This window comes from Myotis nattereri (genome assembly GCF_964212035.1).
Source record: "Myotis nattereri genome assembly, chromosome: 5".
Lineage (NCBI taxonomy): Eukaryota > Metazoa > Chordata > Mammalia > Chiroptera > Vespertilionidae > Myotis > Myotis nattereri.
Window position 1 is genome coordinate 24,295,786 of NC_138080.1, and position 17,538 is coordinate 24,313,323.

Consider the following 17,538-nt stretch of genomic DNA (forward strand, 5'->3'; position numbering starts at 1 on the left):
AAGAAAAATGAACAGGACAGACACAAAATTAGATTAAAAGTTTGGGCTGGGTGTGGCATCTGCCCTCTCATAGAGGGACAGACAGAGAGAGCCAGCACTGGAAGGAGTTTATTATATACTCGAATTACAGGAAGTTACATCACATCTGGGTGGGCCTTGAGTTCCTGGCGACATCATCAGATCCATCCCCTTAACACTGGGTGGGACAGTCAGACTGAGTGGTGTTCAATCTCTTGACTGGGTCCGCCCTCAGGGCATGGCTATGCCTTCACTCTGAGTTTCGGCTGACATAATTAAACCGAGTGTTCTTTGCCAGCGGCCCTTAACACTGGGGGTGGGGAGTTGAAAGGGTGTCTCTCAGCCCGGCCTGTGCCCTCTTACAGTCTGGGATCCCTTGAGGGATGTCCACCTGCCTGCTTAAGCCTGTTCCCCGGATGCGGGGGAGACTCCGGCCACTGCTGCTGCCCTCTCCAGCTGTGAACCTAGCCTCTGGCTGAGCAGTGTTCCCATTGTGGGAGTGCACTGACCACCAGGGGGCAGCTCTTGCATTGAAAATATGCCCCCTGGTGGTCAGTGCACGTCATAGAGACCAGTCATTCCATCATTCGGTCAATTTGCATATTAGGGTTTTATTATATAGGATTATATAGGATATGATGGCTCCACAATCTAATGCCTATTTTGCTTATGCCTTCCATACTTATGCAAGTGAGGCTACTGGTACAGTCTAATATGGAATCTCAGAGACTATAAATCCTGGAAAATCTAATTCCTAACATTACCTACAAAGGGATATTCCAAACATAGATTTTGGGTCATATCACAGGTCTCTCCTCTTAAACCAAAATATATCTAACATGCCAGTCAGGAAAAAAAGCACAACATCAAATAATAAAGTAACAATTCACATGGAAATATATTCTTCATAAAATTGACACACATAAATATTTACTCCCACTGTTTATTGCTAAGAAACATGAGGAAAAAGCTCTTATACTCATCACCTCCCCCCCACCCCACCCCCCCCATCAAAAAAAAGCACTGTCAGTAATAAAGGGATATATGAGATATACATATATATACACACATATACATAAAGGGATATATAAGATATATACATATAGATATTAAATTTCACAAGGCCAGTAAAAAATCCAAATACAAAAATAAAAAAAAATATTGAATTGTAATTTTTTAATGCCATCTGAACAAAAAATAAATAAAACATCATTTAAAAAATAAACTATTTCCATATTAGAAATACATTAGAATTCACACACTTTGGATCTAACAGGCTTCAAAAAGTCAATAGATAATATTACTGACTTAATAAAAAGTCACCAGTTACTAATATGTAATATTGTAGAAAGTTATGTCCCAGAATTATTTCATTGTAATATTCATTTCTAAAAGAAATTACAGTTGACCCTTGAACAACACAGGCTTGAACTGCAAGGATCCACTTTTTAGCAGCAGTTCAAACACTTGTTTTTAAAGGATGAACTGCCATTTCAATTTGTGGTTGGGAAACCCATGGAGGACTGGCTTAAGTTCTACAAGGGTTTTGGAGTATGTGGGCAGTTGGTTCCCTTAATCCCTGAGTTGTTTAAGGATCAACAGTATTAGAAAATCACATCCTAATAACACATTTAAAGAAACTTGGTAAACAAAAATATTCATAATTTTCAAAACAACTCTTTAACCTTGAACATTTTCCAGAACATTATACAAACATTAATTTCCATCAGCCTTATCAGGTTATTTACATTTCTATTCCTTTCAGTGAGAGATTTCAAATATAAAGTGTGGGCCCAGCCCAGCCAGCATAGCTCAGTGCTTGAGCATCAACCTATGAACCAGAAGGTCACAGTTTGATTCCCGGTCAGGACATATGCCCGGATTGCAGGCTGGACCCCCCAGTGTGGGGCATGCAGGAGGCAGCCAATCAATGATTCTCTCCCATCATTGATGTTTCTGTCTCTCTCCCTTCCTCTCTGAAATCAATAGAAATACATTTTTAAAAAACATAGACCAATGAAACCTTTCTCACACTCTACATTCATGAGGTTTTATCCAGTGAGTCCTCTAATGCCTCCAGAAAGAAAACGAATAACTGGTCTTTTCCACACTATTTACATTCACTAGGTTTTATTCGTGAATCCTCTTATGCCTTCGTAAGGATGAGCCATCAACGAAGGCTTTCCCACATTCTTCACATTTATACGGTTTGTTTCCATTGTGCCTTTTCACGTGTAATTGAAGGTTTTTGTTACAATTGAAGGCTTTTCTACATTCTTTACATTTAAAGGGTTTCTCTCCAGTATGATTTCTTTCATGTGTTTGTAAGTTACTGTGATCTTTATAGGTTTTACCACATTGTTTACATTCATAGGGTTTCTCGCCAGTGTGAGTTCTTTCATGTCTTTGTAACAAACTAAGGCAAGTGAATGCTTTCCCACAATCCTTACATTGGTAAGGTGTATTTCCAGTGTGCATTTTCATGTGTCCTTTAAGGGAGCTGGGATAGCTATATGCTTTCCCACAGTGTTTACATTCATAGGACTTCTCTCCAGTGTGAAACTTCTTATGTATTTCTAAGGAGCTGTAGTATCTGAATGTTCTTCCACATTCCTTACATTCATAGGGTTTTTCTCCTGTGTGAGTCATTTTGTGTGGTTCTAAGGATCTGAAATACTTGAAGGACTTTCCACATATCCTACATTCATATGGTTTCTCTTCAGTGTGAGTTCTCTCATGTCTTCGAAGACAACTAGGATACATGAATGCTTTGCTACATTTTTCACATTGATAGGTCTTCTCTCCAGTGTGGTACCTTTCATGATTTCGATAGGACCTGATAAGAGTGAATACTTTCCCACATTCCTTACATTGATACGGAGTATTTCCTGTGTGCATTTTCATGTGTCCTTTAAGGGAGCTGTGATAACTAAAAGCTTTACCACAGTGTTTACATTCATAGGACTTCTCTCCAGTGTGAAACCTTTTGTGTATTTCTAAGGAACTGTAATGTCTGAACGCTCTTCCGCATTCCTTACATTTATAGGGTTTTTCTGCTGTGTGAGTCATTCTGTGTGGTTCTAAGGATTTGAAATATTTGAAGGCCTTTCCACATATCCTACACTCATATGGTTTCTCTGCACTGTGAGTTCTTTCATGTACGTGAAGTTGGCTGGGATGCCTGAATGTTTTACTACATTTTTCACATTGATAGGCCTTCTCTCCAGAGTGGGTTCTCTCACCTGTCTGAAGAGAAGTTGAAGAACTAAAGGTTTTCGTACACACCTTACCATTATAAGGAGCATCTGCACTATGTTTGGTCATGTGTTTCTGAAGAATTTTGAGCCACATAAAGGTTTTCCCACATTCCTTACACTTATAGGGTTTCTCTCCATAGTGAGTTCTTTCATGATTTTCAAAGCACTGAAGATAACTAAAGGCTTTCCCACATACATTACATTTATATGGCTTCACTCCAAATCTCTGATACTCAGAGAAGTTTTGTCCATTGTGGCAGCTGGTGTGACTACTATGGGATGAATGATCTGTGAAGGCTTTGTCAAATATTCTGCATTCACACCGTGTTCCTCCAGGAAGAGATTTCTTCTTCAGACTGAAATCAGGAATAAGGCTGATGTTTTCTCCACACTGACTAACCATTTTCCCTTCACAGGTTATCTCCAACATACGACTTCTGTAAAAAACAAGAAACACATCATGAATGATTTTTTATTAGAGACTTTGTATTGATCAGTAAAATATTTAAAGTATATTAGTATGATTTACACTGAAAGTGTAGGTTTTATGTTTTATGTTTATATAAAATTTAATATACTGAAGGCTCTGCAAGACAAGTTTAGCCTTGCTATTAATAAAACAGTGATATTCATATACAGGGTTTAATAATGCTGTTTCCTAATCTGTTTTGCAAACACTGATCATTTATATAATATACTAGAGGCCCAGTGCACAAAAATTTGTGCACTCGGGGGGGGGGGGAGGGGGGGGTCCCTCAGCCCGGCCTGTGCCCTCTCACAGTCTGGGACCCCTCGGGAGATAACGACCTGCTGGCTTAGGCCTGCTCCCGGGTGGCAGAGGGCAGGCCCAACCCCTAGGTGCAGCCCCTGGTTAGGCTCAGAGCAGGGCCAATTGGGGAGTTGGGGCACTGCCCCGTCATGCACAGAGCAGGGCGGATTGGGAGGTTGCGATGCCACCCTCAGTCACGCTCAGGGTAGGGCCGATTGGGAGGTTGGGGCACCACCCCGTCACACTCAAGGCAGGGTCGATGGGGAGGTTGCGGCGCCACCCTCTGTCACGCACAGAGCAGGGAAATCAGAGGGTTGGGGCGCTGCCCCCTGTCACTCACAGAGCAGGGTCAATCAGGGGGGTTGGAGCACTGCCCCCTGTCACGCACAGAGCAGGGCCCATCAGGGGGGTTGGGGCTCCGTACCCTGTCATGCACAGAGCAGGGCCCATCAGGGGGTTGGGGAGCTCCCCCCTGTCATGCACAGAGCAGGGCCAATCAGGGAGTTGGGGCGCTGCCCCCGGTCACGCACAGAGCAGGGCCCATCAGGGGGGTTGGGACTCCATACCCTGTCACGCACAGAGCAGGGCTGATCAGGAGGTTGGGGCGCTGCCCCGTCATGCACAGAGCAGGGCCTATCAGGGGGGTTGGGGCTCCGTACCGTGTCACGCACAGAGCAGGGCCCATCAGGGGGTTGGGGAGCTCCCCCTGTTACGCACAGAGCAGGGCCGATCAGGGGGTTGGGGCGCTGCCCCCTATCAGGCACAGAGCAGGGCTGATCAGGGGGTTGGGGCGTCTTCCCCTGTCACGAACAGAGCAGGGCGGGTAGGGAGGTTGCGGCCCCGCCTCCTGTCACACAGAACCGCAGGGCAATCAGGGGGTTTGGGCGCTGCCCCCTGTCACACTGATCCCGGTGCCGGGAGGCCTCTCGGCTCCGCTGATCCCGGTGCTGGGAGGCGTATTACCCTTTTACTATATAGGATAGAGGCCTGGTGCACGGGTGGGGGCTGGCTGGTTTGCCCTGAAGGGTGTCCTGGATCAGGTTGGGGGTCTCCACTGGGGTGCCTGGACAGTCTGGGTGAGGGGATGATGGCTGTTTGCAGCTGGTCACACACCCTTCAGGGTGGGTGTCCCCACTGGGGCACCTGGCCAGTCTGGGTGAGGGGCTGAGGGCTGTTTTCAGGCTGGCGGTGACTGAAGCTCCCAACTGCTCCTTTTTTTCTTTTTTTTTTATTCTGGGCCAGCTTTAGCTTTGAAGCTTGGCTCCAGCTCTTTGGCCTCCGCTGCTGAAAGCAGGTTTCTGGCCTTTGTTTACCTTCTGTATTTGAAACAATGTTGCGATCCTGCTGGCTGAAGCCCGGCGGACTAAAGCAGGTTTCTGGGGTTTTGTTTCGCTTCTATATTTGTAACATAGTTGCTTAGAGTTGCAGCTCAAAGGCCGGCAGCGGCAGGCGGGGAACGTTGGAGTCCTCTGTCACTGAAGCAAGCAAGCCTCATGTTCGCTTTAAGCTGCCTGGCTGCCGGCCGCCATCTTGGCTGGCAGTTAATTTGCATATTGCCCTGATTAGCCAATGGGAAGGGTAGCGGTCGTACGCTAATTACCATGTTTCTCTTTCATTAGATAGGATAAGAAAGCAATTTGGACACTGGGGGATAGGGGAGGCTAGGGGACTGTCTAGGGCGGGGTGATAAAATGGACACATATGTAATACCCTTTGTAATACTTTAAGCAATAAAAAAAAAAAAAAATTAAAAAAAAAAAAAAAAAAAGAAAGCAATTTGGTGAACATCTCTTAAGATGTAATATATTTAAAGAAGCTGTTGCTTTGGTTGCTTCTTTTTAAAATTTCAATGGTTTTTTCACATGAGACACTGCTTTCTCTTGTGTGACTCACCTTTGTTTTCTCTTCTGGTTTTTGTACTGATCTTCCTTGTCAAGATCTTCCCATTTGCTACCTAAAGAAGCAGACCCAGAAAAATAATTCCAAAGTATTGGAAGTTATTTAAAAATTAGTACATTCTATTTCTATGATGAGCTGTAACTATTTGTCAATGTCACTCCTTCCCAAATGACACATCTTAGAAAATGCTGATGGGTAAAAAACACTTGTGCCTGGCTGGCGTAGCTCAGTGGTTGAGCATCAACCTATGAACCAGGAGGTCACGGTTTGATTCCTGGTCAGGGCACATGCCGTGTTGCGGGCTCGATCCCCAGTGTAGGGCCTGCAGGAGACAGCCAATCAATGATTCTCCCTCTCATCATTGATGTTTCTCTTTCTCCTCTCCCTTCCTCTGAAAAAACAAAGAAACTTGTGCTCTAATTTGAGCAAGTGAAGGGAATTCATCATCCTTACCTATGGAGGCCAGGTTCCGGAAGGTTTCCCTCATCACATCTCTGTAGAGTTTCTTCTGTGAAGACTCCAGTAAAGCCCACTCCTCCACACTGAAGTTCACAGCCACATCCTCAAAGGATACCGAGTCCTAAAACAATCCATATACGTACAGAGTAAAGTTTGTGAAGTTGACAGCCTGAAAATCTACAATCCATTTATAAGAAGGTTACATATGATTCTATCAGCTCCAATAATTTATTTTATGATTTGATCAAAGAAACGTACTTTCCACACTTCCTCATAAATTTAACACCATCATGAACACATGGAAATTGCTTATACATTTTTACTATGAATACGTCACATCATTATTTCTCTAATAACAAGGTACAGAGCATGTTGAGAAATGACAAAAGTCTATACAAGTGAAACAAACATTATTATTTTAATAACATCAATGCCTTGTAAGAAAAATTGATTCAGCTCCTTTCTTTTTTCTTTTTAATATTTTATTGATTTTTTACAGAGAGGAAGGGAGAGGGATAGAGAGTCAGAAACATCGATCAGCTGCCTCCTGCACACCCCCTACTGGGGATGTGCCTGCAACCAAGGTACACGCCCTTGACCAGAATCGAACCTGGGACCCTTCAGTCCGCAGGCCGACGATCTATCCACTGAGCCAAACCGGTGAGGGCTCAGCTCCTTTCTTATTATTCCCAATTGACAGCACTCCTAAGTCTGAATGTCAAATCCGCATTCGATGAATAAAATGTATTAAAGAACTAGAAGCTTTCCTATCGCCAAACATAGAATACATGTGATCCTTGGGAATCCAAATTTTATCAAGGTACAGCAGGCCATACCTTACTAAAGTCCCCCAGGACATTACAAATAATGAGATGTAATGAAAATATTCTATGGAGAAGCAGGGCCTTTTCCTTGTGTGGTATTTACCACAGTTTTAGCTCTTAGTTTCTCTCTCGGTATGAATTGATGAGCTAAAATGGTAGTAACAACAAGGACACAGCCAGACATGCGTTGTTAAGTGAATTTGGCGTTGTAGAAACATTATACACGAACTTCGCTGGTATGCATAGCCTACCACACACCTAGGCTACATGGTATAGATTGCTTGTTACTGTTTTGAATGCTGTAGGCAATTGTAACACAAGATATCTAGGCAATGCCTATCCTGTCAATTCTTACTTCCCCCGTTGAATAAAGGAGCATGATAACTCAACCCTTGGGCATAGAAATCCCTCAGCTGATGAAACCACACATTGCCAACAGGGTATGAAAGGGCTATGACTTTCATAATTGGGGTCTTTAGGGAAAGTAAGGCACCTCTCTCAAGCAGGCATGAAATAGCTTGAGAGAGCATGAAAAAGTGCGTGGACTTGTTTTACTGAGTTTAGAAAGGGAACTAAGGTGAGAGTTCACACACGAGGGTGGAGCTAGCGTGTAGTCAACTTCTTGCTGCCCTAAAGGACAAAGTACGAAGGCTCTCCTGTAGCATCAGAGAGATGTAAAGACATGGGGGAAATAAATCATGAAGTATTAAAGCGGTCAGCAGTTAATCATCAGTGATTAATCATCAGTGATTGGAGTCAGAGACTTCAAGTTTCTGATCTGGAATTTAAGTAACTTAGAGGATGACATTCTCTCAATCTCAGGGAAAAAGGCACAAAAACTGGAAATCATCTTCTATTCTTAGATCCATAAGATAATTTTGGTACCAGGGCAATCTGGTGATTCCAGAATTTGGAAAGAGAAAATGAACCCAGTATTTTGAAATATGGCCCAAATATTTTGTTCTAAACACAACCAGTACTTTAAAAACAAACAAACAAAAACCTCTGTCTCAGTGAAGAATAACGCAAAAACAAGACAGAACAAATAAAACAGAAGGCAAGATCCATAAACCCTAGGTAAGCCTGCTTTAAACAAAAAATTTGAAAGCGCATCATGGGAATACCTTTAAAAAAAAAAAAAAAAGGAATAGCCAAAGCCAGTTTGGCTCAGTGGATGGAGCGTTGGCCTGCGGACTGAAGGGTCCCAGGTTCGATTCCGGTCAAGGGCATGTGCCTGGGTTGCGGGCACATCCCCAGTGGGGGATGTGCAGGAGGCGGCTGGTCGATGTTTCTCTCTTGTCGATGTTCCTGACTCTCTGTCTCTCTCTCTTCCTCTCTGTAGAAAATCAATAAAATATATTTTAAAAAAAAAAAGGAATATAGAAACAAGTCAGTGCAGTACCAATTAATTTTCATAAAATTAATAACAGATAACAGTCAATGCAAACTTTATGAAGAAGGTTCCATAAAACGACTTTTAAATGATGGAATGGCAGGTCTGTCCCAGATGCCCGTTCATTAGCAGACACTGCAAGAGAAGAAGCTTGCAACTTTAGATGTAACTTTGGCTACAGCATTCCACTAAAACATCTTGCAGACAGAGTGGCCACATATGGACATGCATATGGGCATACACACTTCACAGTGCTGTGAGAACTTCTGGCTGCGGTTTCATGTTAAAGTCTTACAGTGTGAATGATGGTGTGTGACTGACCCACTGGGTATTTCATATGGTCACTGGGGCTATGCTACTGGCAAAGCCAGACAAGCTGGAAGACAGAAATAGAAAAATTTCAGATAAACAGAATGCCTGATGTGATATTGTTAAAGAAGTTACAAAAACATTTTCCATAGTAGTTAATAAAGTTAATGATAAAGCTGAACTAGAGCTGAGTTGCGTTGGTGAAATAACTAAAGGATGACAAAAATTATCCCAAAAGATATAAAGGATGATGCAGAGAAATAGGCTAAAGAATCTTTAAGGAAGAAAATGAATCAGATAATGATAATATGTAACATTTACTTCAGCATCTATTTTAAATTTGTAAAGCCGCCCCAAAGTAACTATTTAGCCCCTTGGGCTATTACATACCCAAGGAACAATGTTTTTTAATTTTTTTGTCTTGTAAAAAAAAAAAAAAAAAAAGTAACCAAGGCACCAGGGCCTCATATGTTTTGGGCAGTGGGCCATTTCCCTTTAGTAAGCTCCTTTTTTCACTGTACGTGTGTCCTAAATGTCAAAAGAACGTCCATCAAGGAGAATGACATACATGTAATGTCATGCCTGTTCTCCTGGAGCAAGATAAATGCAGCTTATATCTAACCTGCAGACTGTGTGCTGTGATAATGGTGTTGAGGTTTCCTGAGAATAACCAGGTGAAGGTGTATCATGGCCCTTCAAGGTGAAGCCCAACTGTGCTAAATGGCTGTTGAAATGGGCACTGAACAGAACACACTGTTAGCCAAATCTATGATAACAGGATCCGTACCAGTTAATGAGTAGGCGTCAGTAAATTTGATAATGTCGGGAACTAGAAATACAGGTTTATCTGGTATGAACACAACCTCAAGGTTTTAGCAATCCAGTGTGAGAAGTCATTCATTCTCTCCAGGTTTAAAAAGGCAAAATTCAGCTGTTCAAAGTATAACTGGAGATAATGGCTTCTTTCTAAAAGGTTATTTACTACAGTTTTCAATGCCTGAAGGCCCTTTTTAATTTACACTGGGTCACATTAACTAACATTACAAAGTGGCAAGGACCACAGAGTCAAATTCTGTAAAGCCAATTTGGAAGTGGTGAAGTTTTAATTTAATTAATTGGGTCAGAGCTTTCCTCATGACCATGGATATTTTTGGAGAATGGGTGCTATGACCTTGAGTCAAAGGCAGACTTTTCATTTTTATTTTTTTTTAAATATATTTTATTGATTTTTTACAGAGTGGAAGGGAGAGGGATAGAGAGTTAGAAACATCGATGAGAGAGAAACATCGATCAGCTGCCTCCGGCACATCTCCTACTGGGGATGTGCCCGCAACCCAGGCACATGCCCTTGACCGGAATCGAACCCGGGACCTTTCAGTCCGCAGGCCGATGCTCTATCCACTGAGCCAAACCGGTTTTGGCCAGACTTTTCATTTTTTACATAAAGTATACTCCTTTCTCCTTTATATTATTTCAGCAATTCCCCTAAGATCAGAAAGTACCTTGCTTTAATTTATTGAGATCCCAGGTATAACTGTAACTTGAAACCAAATTACATGAGAATTGCACGAAAGGTCGAATACCACTGCATTATAGATAATGGGTAACAATCTGGAATTATTTTTAGAGACTCAAAGTCCAAAGAGTGACCTTTAATTTTTTTTATTTAATTCTTTCTGTGTATTTTGAATTTCCAATTATGTCAAATTCTGTACCATTTCAATGCTTTTTTCCTTTTGTTCTTTTGCTCAAGCCCTTACCTGTTTTATATTTTAGGTCACTATAAAAACATCAGAGGAGTGCAGTCTCTAAAGCATGGTACCCATTAAACTTTCCCTTCAGAGGGGCTCAAAGCAGTGCTATCAGGATTAGAGGCCTCGCCTATGAAATGATTGCTATATAGGACTTAAGGACCTGAGTCCAGTCTGAGTTCATCCCTTTGCTGTGCCACCGACAGGCTATAATTGTTGTCCCCACTATCCAGGGGGTCAGGATCTTTGTTGCAGTAGATGCAGAGCCAGCAGCAACAGAGGTACTTAAGGGTCCTGGTGAGCTCCCTGGTACTAGGAGAGTGAACTGGGCCCGTCGATTGTCGATTGGCTGCTTTCCCCAATTTCTTCTCTTTCTCTCTGAAATAACTTCTCTTTAAGACAGTGGTTCTCAACCTGTGGGTCGTGACCCCTTTGCGGGTCGAACGACCCTTTTACAAGGGTCACCTAAGACCATCGGAAAATACATATATAATTAAATACTGTTTTGTGATTAATCACTATGCTTTAATTATGTTCAATTTGTAACAATGAAATTGGGGGTCACCACAACATGAGGAACTGTATTAAAGGGTCGCAGCATTAGGAAGGTTGAGAACCACTGCTTTAAGATGTGACCATCAAATAGGCACACCTTATTCATACCATACAATCTTTCTTTTTGCCATTCAGACTCCCCTCCTACTGTCAGGGCAACCCCAGTCTCTGTCACAGCCTACCTCTAAGGCAGTGGTTCTCAACCTTCTGGCCCTTTAAATACAGTTCCTCATGTTGTGACCCAACCATAAAACTACTTTTGTTGCTACTTCATAACTGTAATGTTGCTACTGTTATTAATCGTCATGTAAATATCTGATAGGCAGGATGGTCTTAGGCAACACCTGTGAAAGGGTCGTTCGACCTCCAAAGGGGTCGGGACCCACAGGTTGAGAACCGCTGCTCTAAGGGAAGACAGGATCCAACATAGACATCTGCCCAAGGTCTTTTAACAAGTACGCCATTCTAATAGTACTACTCCCAAAGGTAGATCCGACCTTGCCACAGAGGCAGTCATCATCAGCTTGCACTGCACTTCGTCCCAGGTGGTTCTAACAATGGTAGACAACAGATGGCCCTGGTTCTCATCACAGTTCCTTCCAAGTGACCCAGACCTGGCACATGCAGCAGCCTACCTTTGCTGAAATACCACCCCTACCCAAGTAGCTCTAGGCCCTGCACAATCTGCAGCTGGCCTCAGCCACAGCACAGCCACTCTAAAGAGGCTTCAGAGCTGGCATATTTGGAAACCGGCTTTGTCTTACAGGAGTGCCACACCCAAGTTACCTCACAAATGGCACACTGAGTGGGGGGACTCAGCCAGCACCCATCAAAGTGACTCCTGCTCCATAGGGCCAACCCCTGTACACAAATATCCAAACCAGTCATGACAAGTTTTAGGGGCTAGTCAGCATGAGAAAAAATCCCACCCATGGTAGTACCCACACCAATCCCCACCAAACTAGACAGAAGGGCACACAGAACCCACACAGAAGACACCTGTGGAATAACTGATTCTGGTGACCAATGGGGATTGTGCCATATAACATTTTCAACACAAAACCACTCTTAAAAAGGGAGACATAATTGATCTACATTATACACTGAAACAACAGAAAGATAAGCGAAATGAGACAATGGAATATTTTCCAAATTAAAGAAAAGGACAAAAATCCCAGAAAATGAACTAAATGAAGTATAAACAGGCAATCTACTAGATCAGGGGTGGGCAAACTTTTTGACTCGAGGACCACAATGGGTTCTTAAACTGGACGGGAGGGCCGGAACAAAAGCATGGATGGAGTGTTTGTGTGAACTAATATAAATTCAAAGTAAACATCATTACATAAAAGGGTACGGTCTTTTTTTTTTTTTTTAGTTTTATTCATTTCAAACGGGCCGTAGTTTGCCCACGGCTGTACTAGATAAAGAATCCAAGAGCAATGGCTATAAAACTACTCAACAAAATTATGGTAGGTAGATGAACTCAGTGGAAATGCTCACAAAGAGATAAAACACACACACACACACACAAGAAAATATTGAAAAATACAATAACTAAAATAAAAAGAGCCGAAACCGGTTTGGCTCAGTGGCTAGAGCATCGGCCTGCGGACTGAAGGGTCCCAGGTTCGATTCCGGTCAAGGGCATGTACCTGGGTTGCGGGCACATCCCCCATGGGGGGCGTGCAAGAGGCAGCTGATCGATGTTTCTCTCTCATCGATGTTTCTATCTCTCTCCCTTCCTCTCTGTAAAAAAATCAATAAAATATATTTTTTAAAAAATAAAATAAAAAAATAAAAAGAATACACTAGGGGAATTAACAGCAGATTAGATGATGCAGAAAAACAAATCAGCAATCTGGAAGACAAAATAGTAGAAATCACACAATCGTAAGAGTAAAAAAGTAAAAAGAATGTTAAGGAACAAGGATAGTTTAAGAGACCTTTAAAATAACATCAAGCATACATTTGCATTACAGGAGTTTCAGAAGGAGAAGGGAGAAAGAGACTGAATCTACATGAAGAAATACTGGCTGAAAACATCCCTAATCTGGTAAAGAAAACTGACATTTATGTCAGGAGGCAAAGAGATTTTTTAACAAGAGAAACCCAAAAAGACTCATAACAAGACACAACACAATTAAAATGCTAAAAGTCTGAATAAAAACAATCTCTCCCTGGTCCGTGTGGCTCAATTGGTTGAGTGTCGTCCTGTGCACTGAAAGGTTGGTGGTTCAATTATCAGTCAGGGCACATACCCAGGCTGCAGGTTCAATCCCAGGCCAGGGTGTGTACGGGAGGCAACCAATGGATGTTTCTCACATCGATGCTTCACTCTCTGTATCCCTTTCCCTTTCCCCTCTCACTAAAAACAAACAAACAAACAATAAAAAAAAACAAAAAAAAAACAAACAAAACAGAATCTCCTTTCTTTTCGACAAGGCTTTGCTGCCAGAACAGTGTTGTGAGAACCACTGCTAAATCTAAGCCAAAATTAGAAAGAGCCCTAACTGGTTTGACTCAGTGTCCACCTGCGGACTGAAGGATCATGGGTTTGATTCCAGTCAAGGGCATATGCCAGTAGGGGGTGTGCAGGAGGCAGCCAATCAATGATTCCCATCATTGATATTTCTATCTCTTTCTCCCTCTCCCTTCCTGAAATCAATTTATATATTATATATACATACATGTGTATGTATACACACACACACACACACACATATATATATATATATATATATTTTTTTTTTTTAAGTAAAAAACAAATTGGAAAGAAAAAAACTCATGTCAGCATCATCAGCATTAGACACGTTGATTTGGGTAAGTCTACCACTACTGACCATCTGATGTACAAATTTGGTGGGATGGACAAAAAAATCTGAGAAGGAGGCTGCTGAAACGGGTAAAGATTCTGTCAAGTATGCCCAAGTCTTGGATAAGATGAAAGCTGAACGTGAATGTGGTATCACCACTAATATCTCCCTGTGGAAATTCGAGACCAGCAAGTATTATGTGACCATCATGGATGCCCCAGGACACAGAGACTTCATCAAAAGCATGATTATAGGCACATCTCAGGCTGACTGTGCTGTCCTGATTGTTGCTGCTGGGTTGGTGAACTTGAAGGACGTAACTTCAAAAACTGGCAGACAGGTGAGCATGCCCTTCTGACTTACACGCTAGGTGTGAAGCAACTAAGTGTTGGTGTTAACAAAATGAATTAAACCAAGCAGCCCTATAGTCAGAAGAGATACAAGGAAATCATTAAGGAAGTCAGCATCTACATCAGTGGTTCTCAACCTTGGCTGCACATTAGAATCACCTGGGAATCGTTTTAAAATCCTGATTTCTGGGCCTCATCCTCCGGAAATTCTGTTTCTTTGTTACTAATGTTGTGGCCCCACCCCATAACAAAGAAACAGAATTTCCAGAGGATGAGGCTTGGAAATCAGGATTTTAAAACTATTCCCAGGTGATTCCAATGTGCAGCCAAGGTTGAGAACCACTGATCTACATCAATACAGTGGAAAACAACCCCAACAAAGTAGCATTTGTGCCAATTTCTGATTGGAATGGTAACATCATGCTGGAGCCAGGTGCTAACAGGCCTTGGTTCAGGCTATGGGGAGTCACCCATAAAGATGGCAATGCCAGTGGAACCACACTACTTGAAGCCCTGGATTGCATCCTACCACCAACTTGTCCAACTGACAAGCCCCTGCATCTACCGCTCCAGAATATCTACAAAATTGTTGGTATCAGTACTGTCTTTAAGGGCCAAGTGGAGACTGGCGTTCTTAAACCTGGCACAGTGGTCACCTTTGCTCCAGTGCACACTATAACTCAGGGGTCCTCAAACTACGGCCCACGGAAAACATTTATCCGGCCTGCCCGGCGTTTTTGCCTCCGCTGCCTGTTGCTTAGCAGCCGACTTGTCCCGGGCAGCAGTGCGCAGGTGTGGAATGTGCGCTGCACCCTCCGACTCCCCTCCTTCTCTCTGTCTCTCGACTCCTCCTCTGTCTCCGGTGTGATTGGATGAGTCACGAGTCACGAGCTTGCCTGTGCAGAGCCTGCTGCTGCCTGAGGGCCGAGGTAAGAACAAGTTAGGATTTATTTTTTTTTGAAGTTAGGAGGTCTATTTTTTTTTTTTGCAGTTAGTAGGGCCTTTTATTTTGAAGTTAGGAGAGCCTTTTTTTTTGAAGTTTTGTTTTTTTACTTCAAAATAAGATATGTGCAGTGTGCATAGGAATTTGTTCATAGTTTTTTTTTAAACTATAGTCTGGCCCTCCAACGGTCTGAGGGACAGTGAACTGGCCCCCTGTTTAAAAAGTTTGAGGACCCCATGCCGAAACCGGTTTGGCTCAGTGGATAGAGCGTTGGCCTGCGGACTGGGGGGTCCCGGGTTCGATTCCGGTCAAGGGCATGTGCCTGGGTTGCGGGCACATCCCCGGTGGGAGATGTGCAGGAGGCAGCTGATCGATGTTTCTCTCTCATCGATGTTTCTAACTCTCTCTCTCCCTTTCTCTCTGTAAAAAATCAATAAAATATATTTAAAAAAAAAAAAAGTTTGAGGACCCCTGTTATAACTGGTCTGTTGAAATGCACCATAAAACTGAGCAAAGCTCTTCCGGGGGACAATGTGGACTTCAATGTCAAGAATGTTTCTGTCACAGATGTTCACTGCAGCAATGTGGCTGGTGACAGAAAAACTGCCCACGAATGGAGCAGCTGGTTTCCAGCTCAGGTGATTATCCTGAACCATCCAGGCCAACTCAGTGCTGGGTATGCACCTGTGCAGGACTGTCACACAGCTCACATTGCTTGCAAATTTGCTCACCTGCAAAAGACGAATCATCGTTCTGGAAAAAGCTGGAAGATGGCCCAATGTTTTTGAAATCTGGTGATGCTGCCGTCGTGGACATGGTTCCTGGCAAGGCCATGTGTGTTGAGAGATTCTCTGACTATCCTCCTCTGGGCCATTTTGCTGTTCATGACATGAGACAGACAGTTGCTGTGGGTGTCAGAAAAGCAGTACACAAGAAAGGAGCTGGGCCCTAACCGGTTTGGCTCAGTGGATAGAGTGTCGGCCTGCGGACTGGAGGGTCCCAGGTTCGATTCCGGTCAAGGGCATGTACCTTGGTTGCAGGCACATCCCCAGTAGGGGGTGTGCAGGAGGCAGTTGATAGATGTTTCTCTCTCATCGATGTTTCTAACTCTCCTTCTCTCTTTCTCTCTGTAAAAAATCAGTAAAATATATTTTTTTTTAAAAAGAAAGAAGGCAGCTGGAACTGGCAATCACAAAGACTGCCTTGAGGTTTCACAAGGCTAAATAAATATTATCCCCAATAACCTGCCACCTAGTCTTAATCGGCGGTGGAAGCACAGTCTCAGACCTGTTTGTCTCCATTGGCCATTTAAGATTAAAGTAACAGACTGGTTAATGATTACATCCTAAAACACTTCAGAAAGAAAGGAGTGTTTTGTGAAATATTTGGTGTTTTTTTCCCCCGTGGCAGTTTTTAAATTTTTAGTTTTGAAAATCAGTACTTTTTGGTAGCAAGAGAAAAGCAGCTAGATATACACAGGTGAACACCCACATGACTATCAGTCAATTTTTCAGGAGAAATTTTGCAGTTCAGAAAATTATAGCATGATATATTTAAAAAGATAAAAAGAGCCCTAACCGGTTTGGCTCAGTGGATAGAGCATCAGCCTGTGGACTGAAGGGTCCCGGTTTCGATTTTGGTCAAGGGCACATGCCCAGGTTGCAGGCTCAATCCCCAGTAGGGGGCGTCAATGATTCTCTCTCATCACTGATGTTTCTTATCTCTCTCTCCCTCTCTGAAATAAAAAAAATATATATATGTTTTAACAAAAAGGTAAAAGGAAAAAACCTACAATCAAGCATACTCTACCCAATAAGGTTATCATTCAGAATTAAAAGAGAGAGAAAAAAATTTCCCAGTCAGAAAAAATAATCTCACTAGTAAAAGTAAATAAACATTTAATAAAAGTAGATCAACTAACTATAAAACTACTATGATAGTTAAAGACAACAGTAGTAAAATCAGGATTATATAAAATAAATAAGAAAGAAACAACAGACAAAAACATAAAATATGCCATCATAAATGTATTATGTAGAGAGTGTGTAATAAGTATAGTATTTTTAGAATGATTCAACTGAAGCAGCCATTAACTTAAAATGGACAACTTTAAACATAAGTTGTTATAAATGAAGCTCATAGTAACCACAACCAAAAAAATATAACGGATACAAAAAAATTTAAAGAGAAATGTA

At 42.4% G+C, this 17,538-nt stretch overlaps 1 protein-coding gene and 1 pseudogene across 2 annotated transcripts; one reads left to right on the forward strand and one right to left on the reverse strand.

Moving 5' to 3' along the window:
• Positions 1-1,187: 1,187 nt before the first annotated feature.
• On the reverse strand, positions 1,188-6,745 carry LOC308519487 (uncharacterized protein). Its single transcript, XM_081091484.1, has 3 exons — positions 6,397-6,745; positions 5,938-5,998; positions 1,188-3,712 (listed from the first exon to the last, which is right to left on the reverse strand). The coding sequence occupies exons 1-3, from the start codon at positions 6,428-6,430 to the stop codon at positions 2,149-2,151; spliced, it is 1,659 nt and encodes a 552-aa protein (XP_080947610.1). The 5' UTR covers positions 6,431-6,745; the 3' UTR covers positions 1,188-2,148.
• Positions 6,746-13,255: 6,510 nt separating this feature from the next.
• Positions 13,256-16,295, forward strand: LOC308520163 (elongation factor 1-alpha 1-like; annotated as a pseudogene). Its single transcript has 4 exons — positions 13,256-13,290; positions 14,029-14,525; positions 14,762-15,066; positions 15,804-16,295. The product of its transcript is annotated as an elongation factor 1-alpha 1-like (transcript).
• Positions 16,296-17,538: the final 1,243 nt, after the last annotated feature.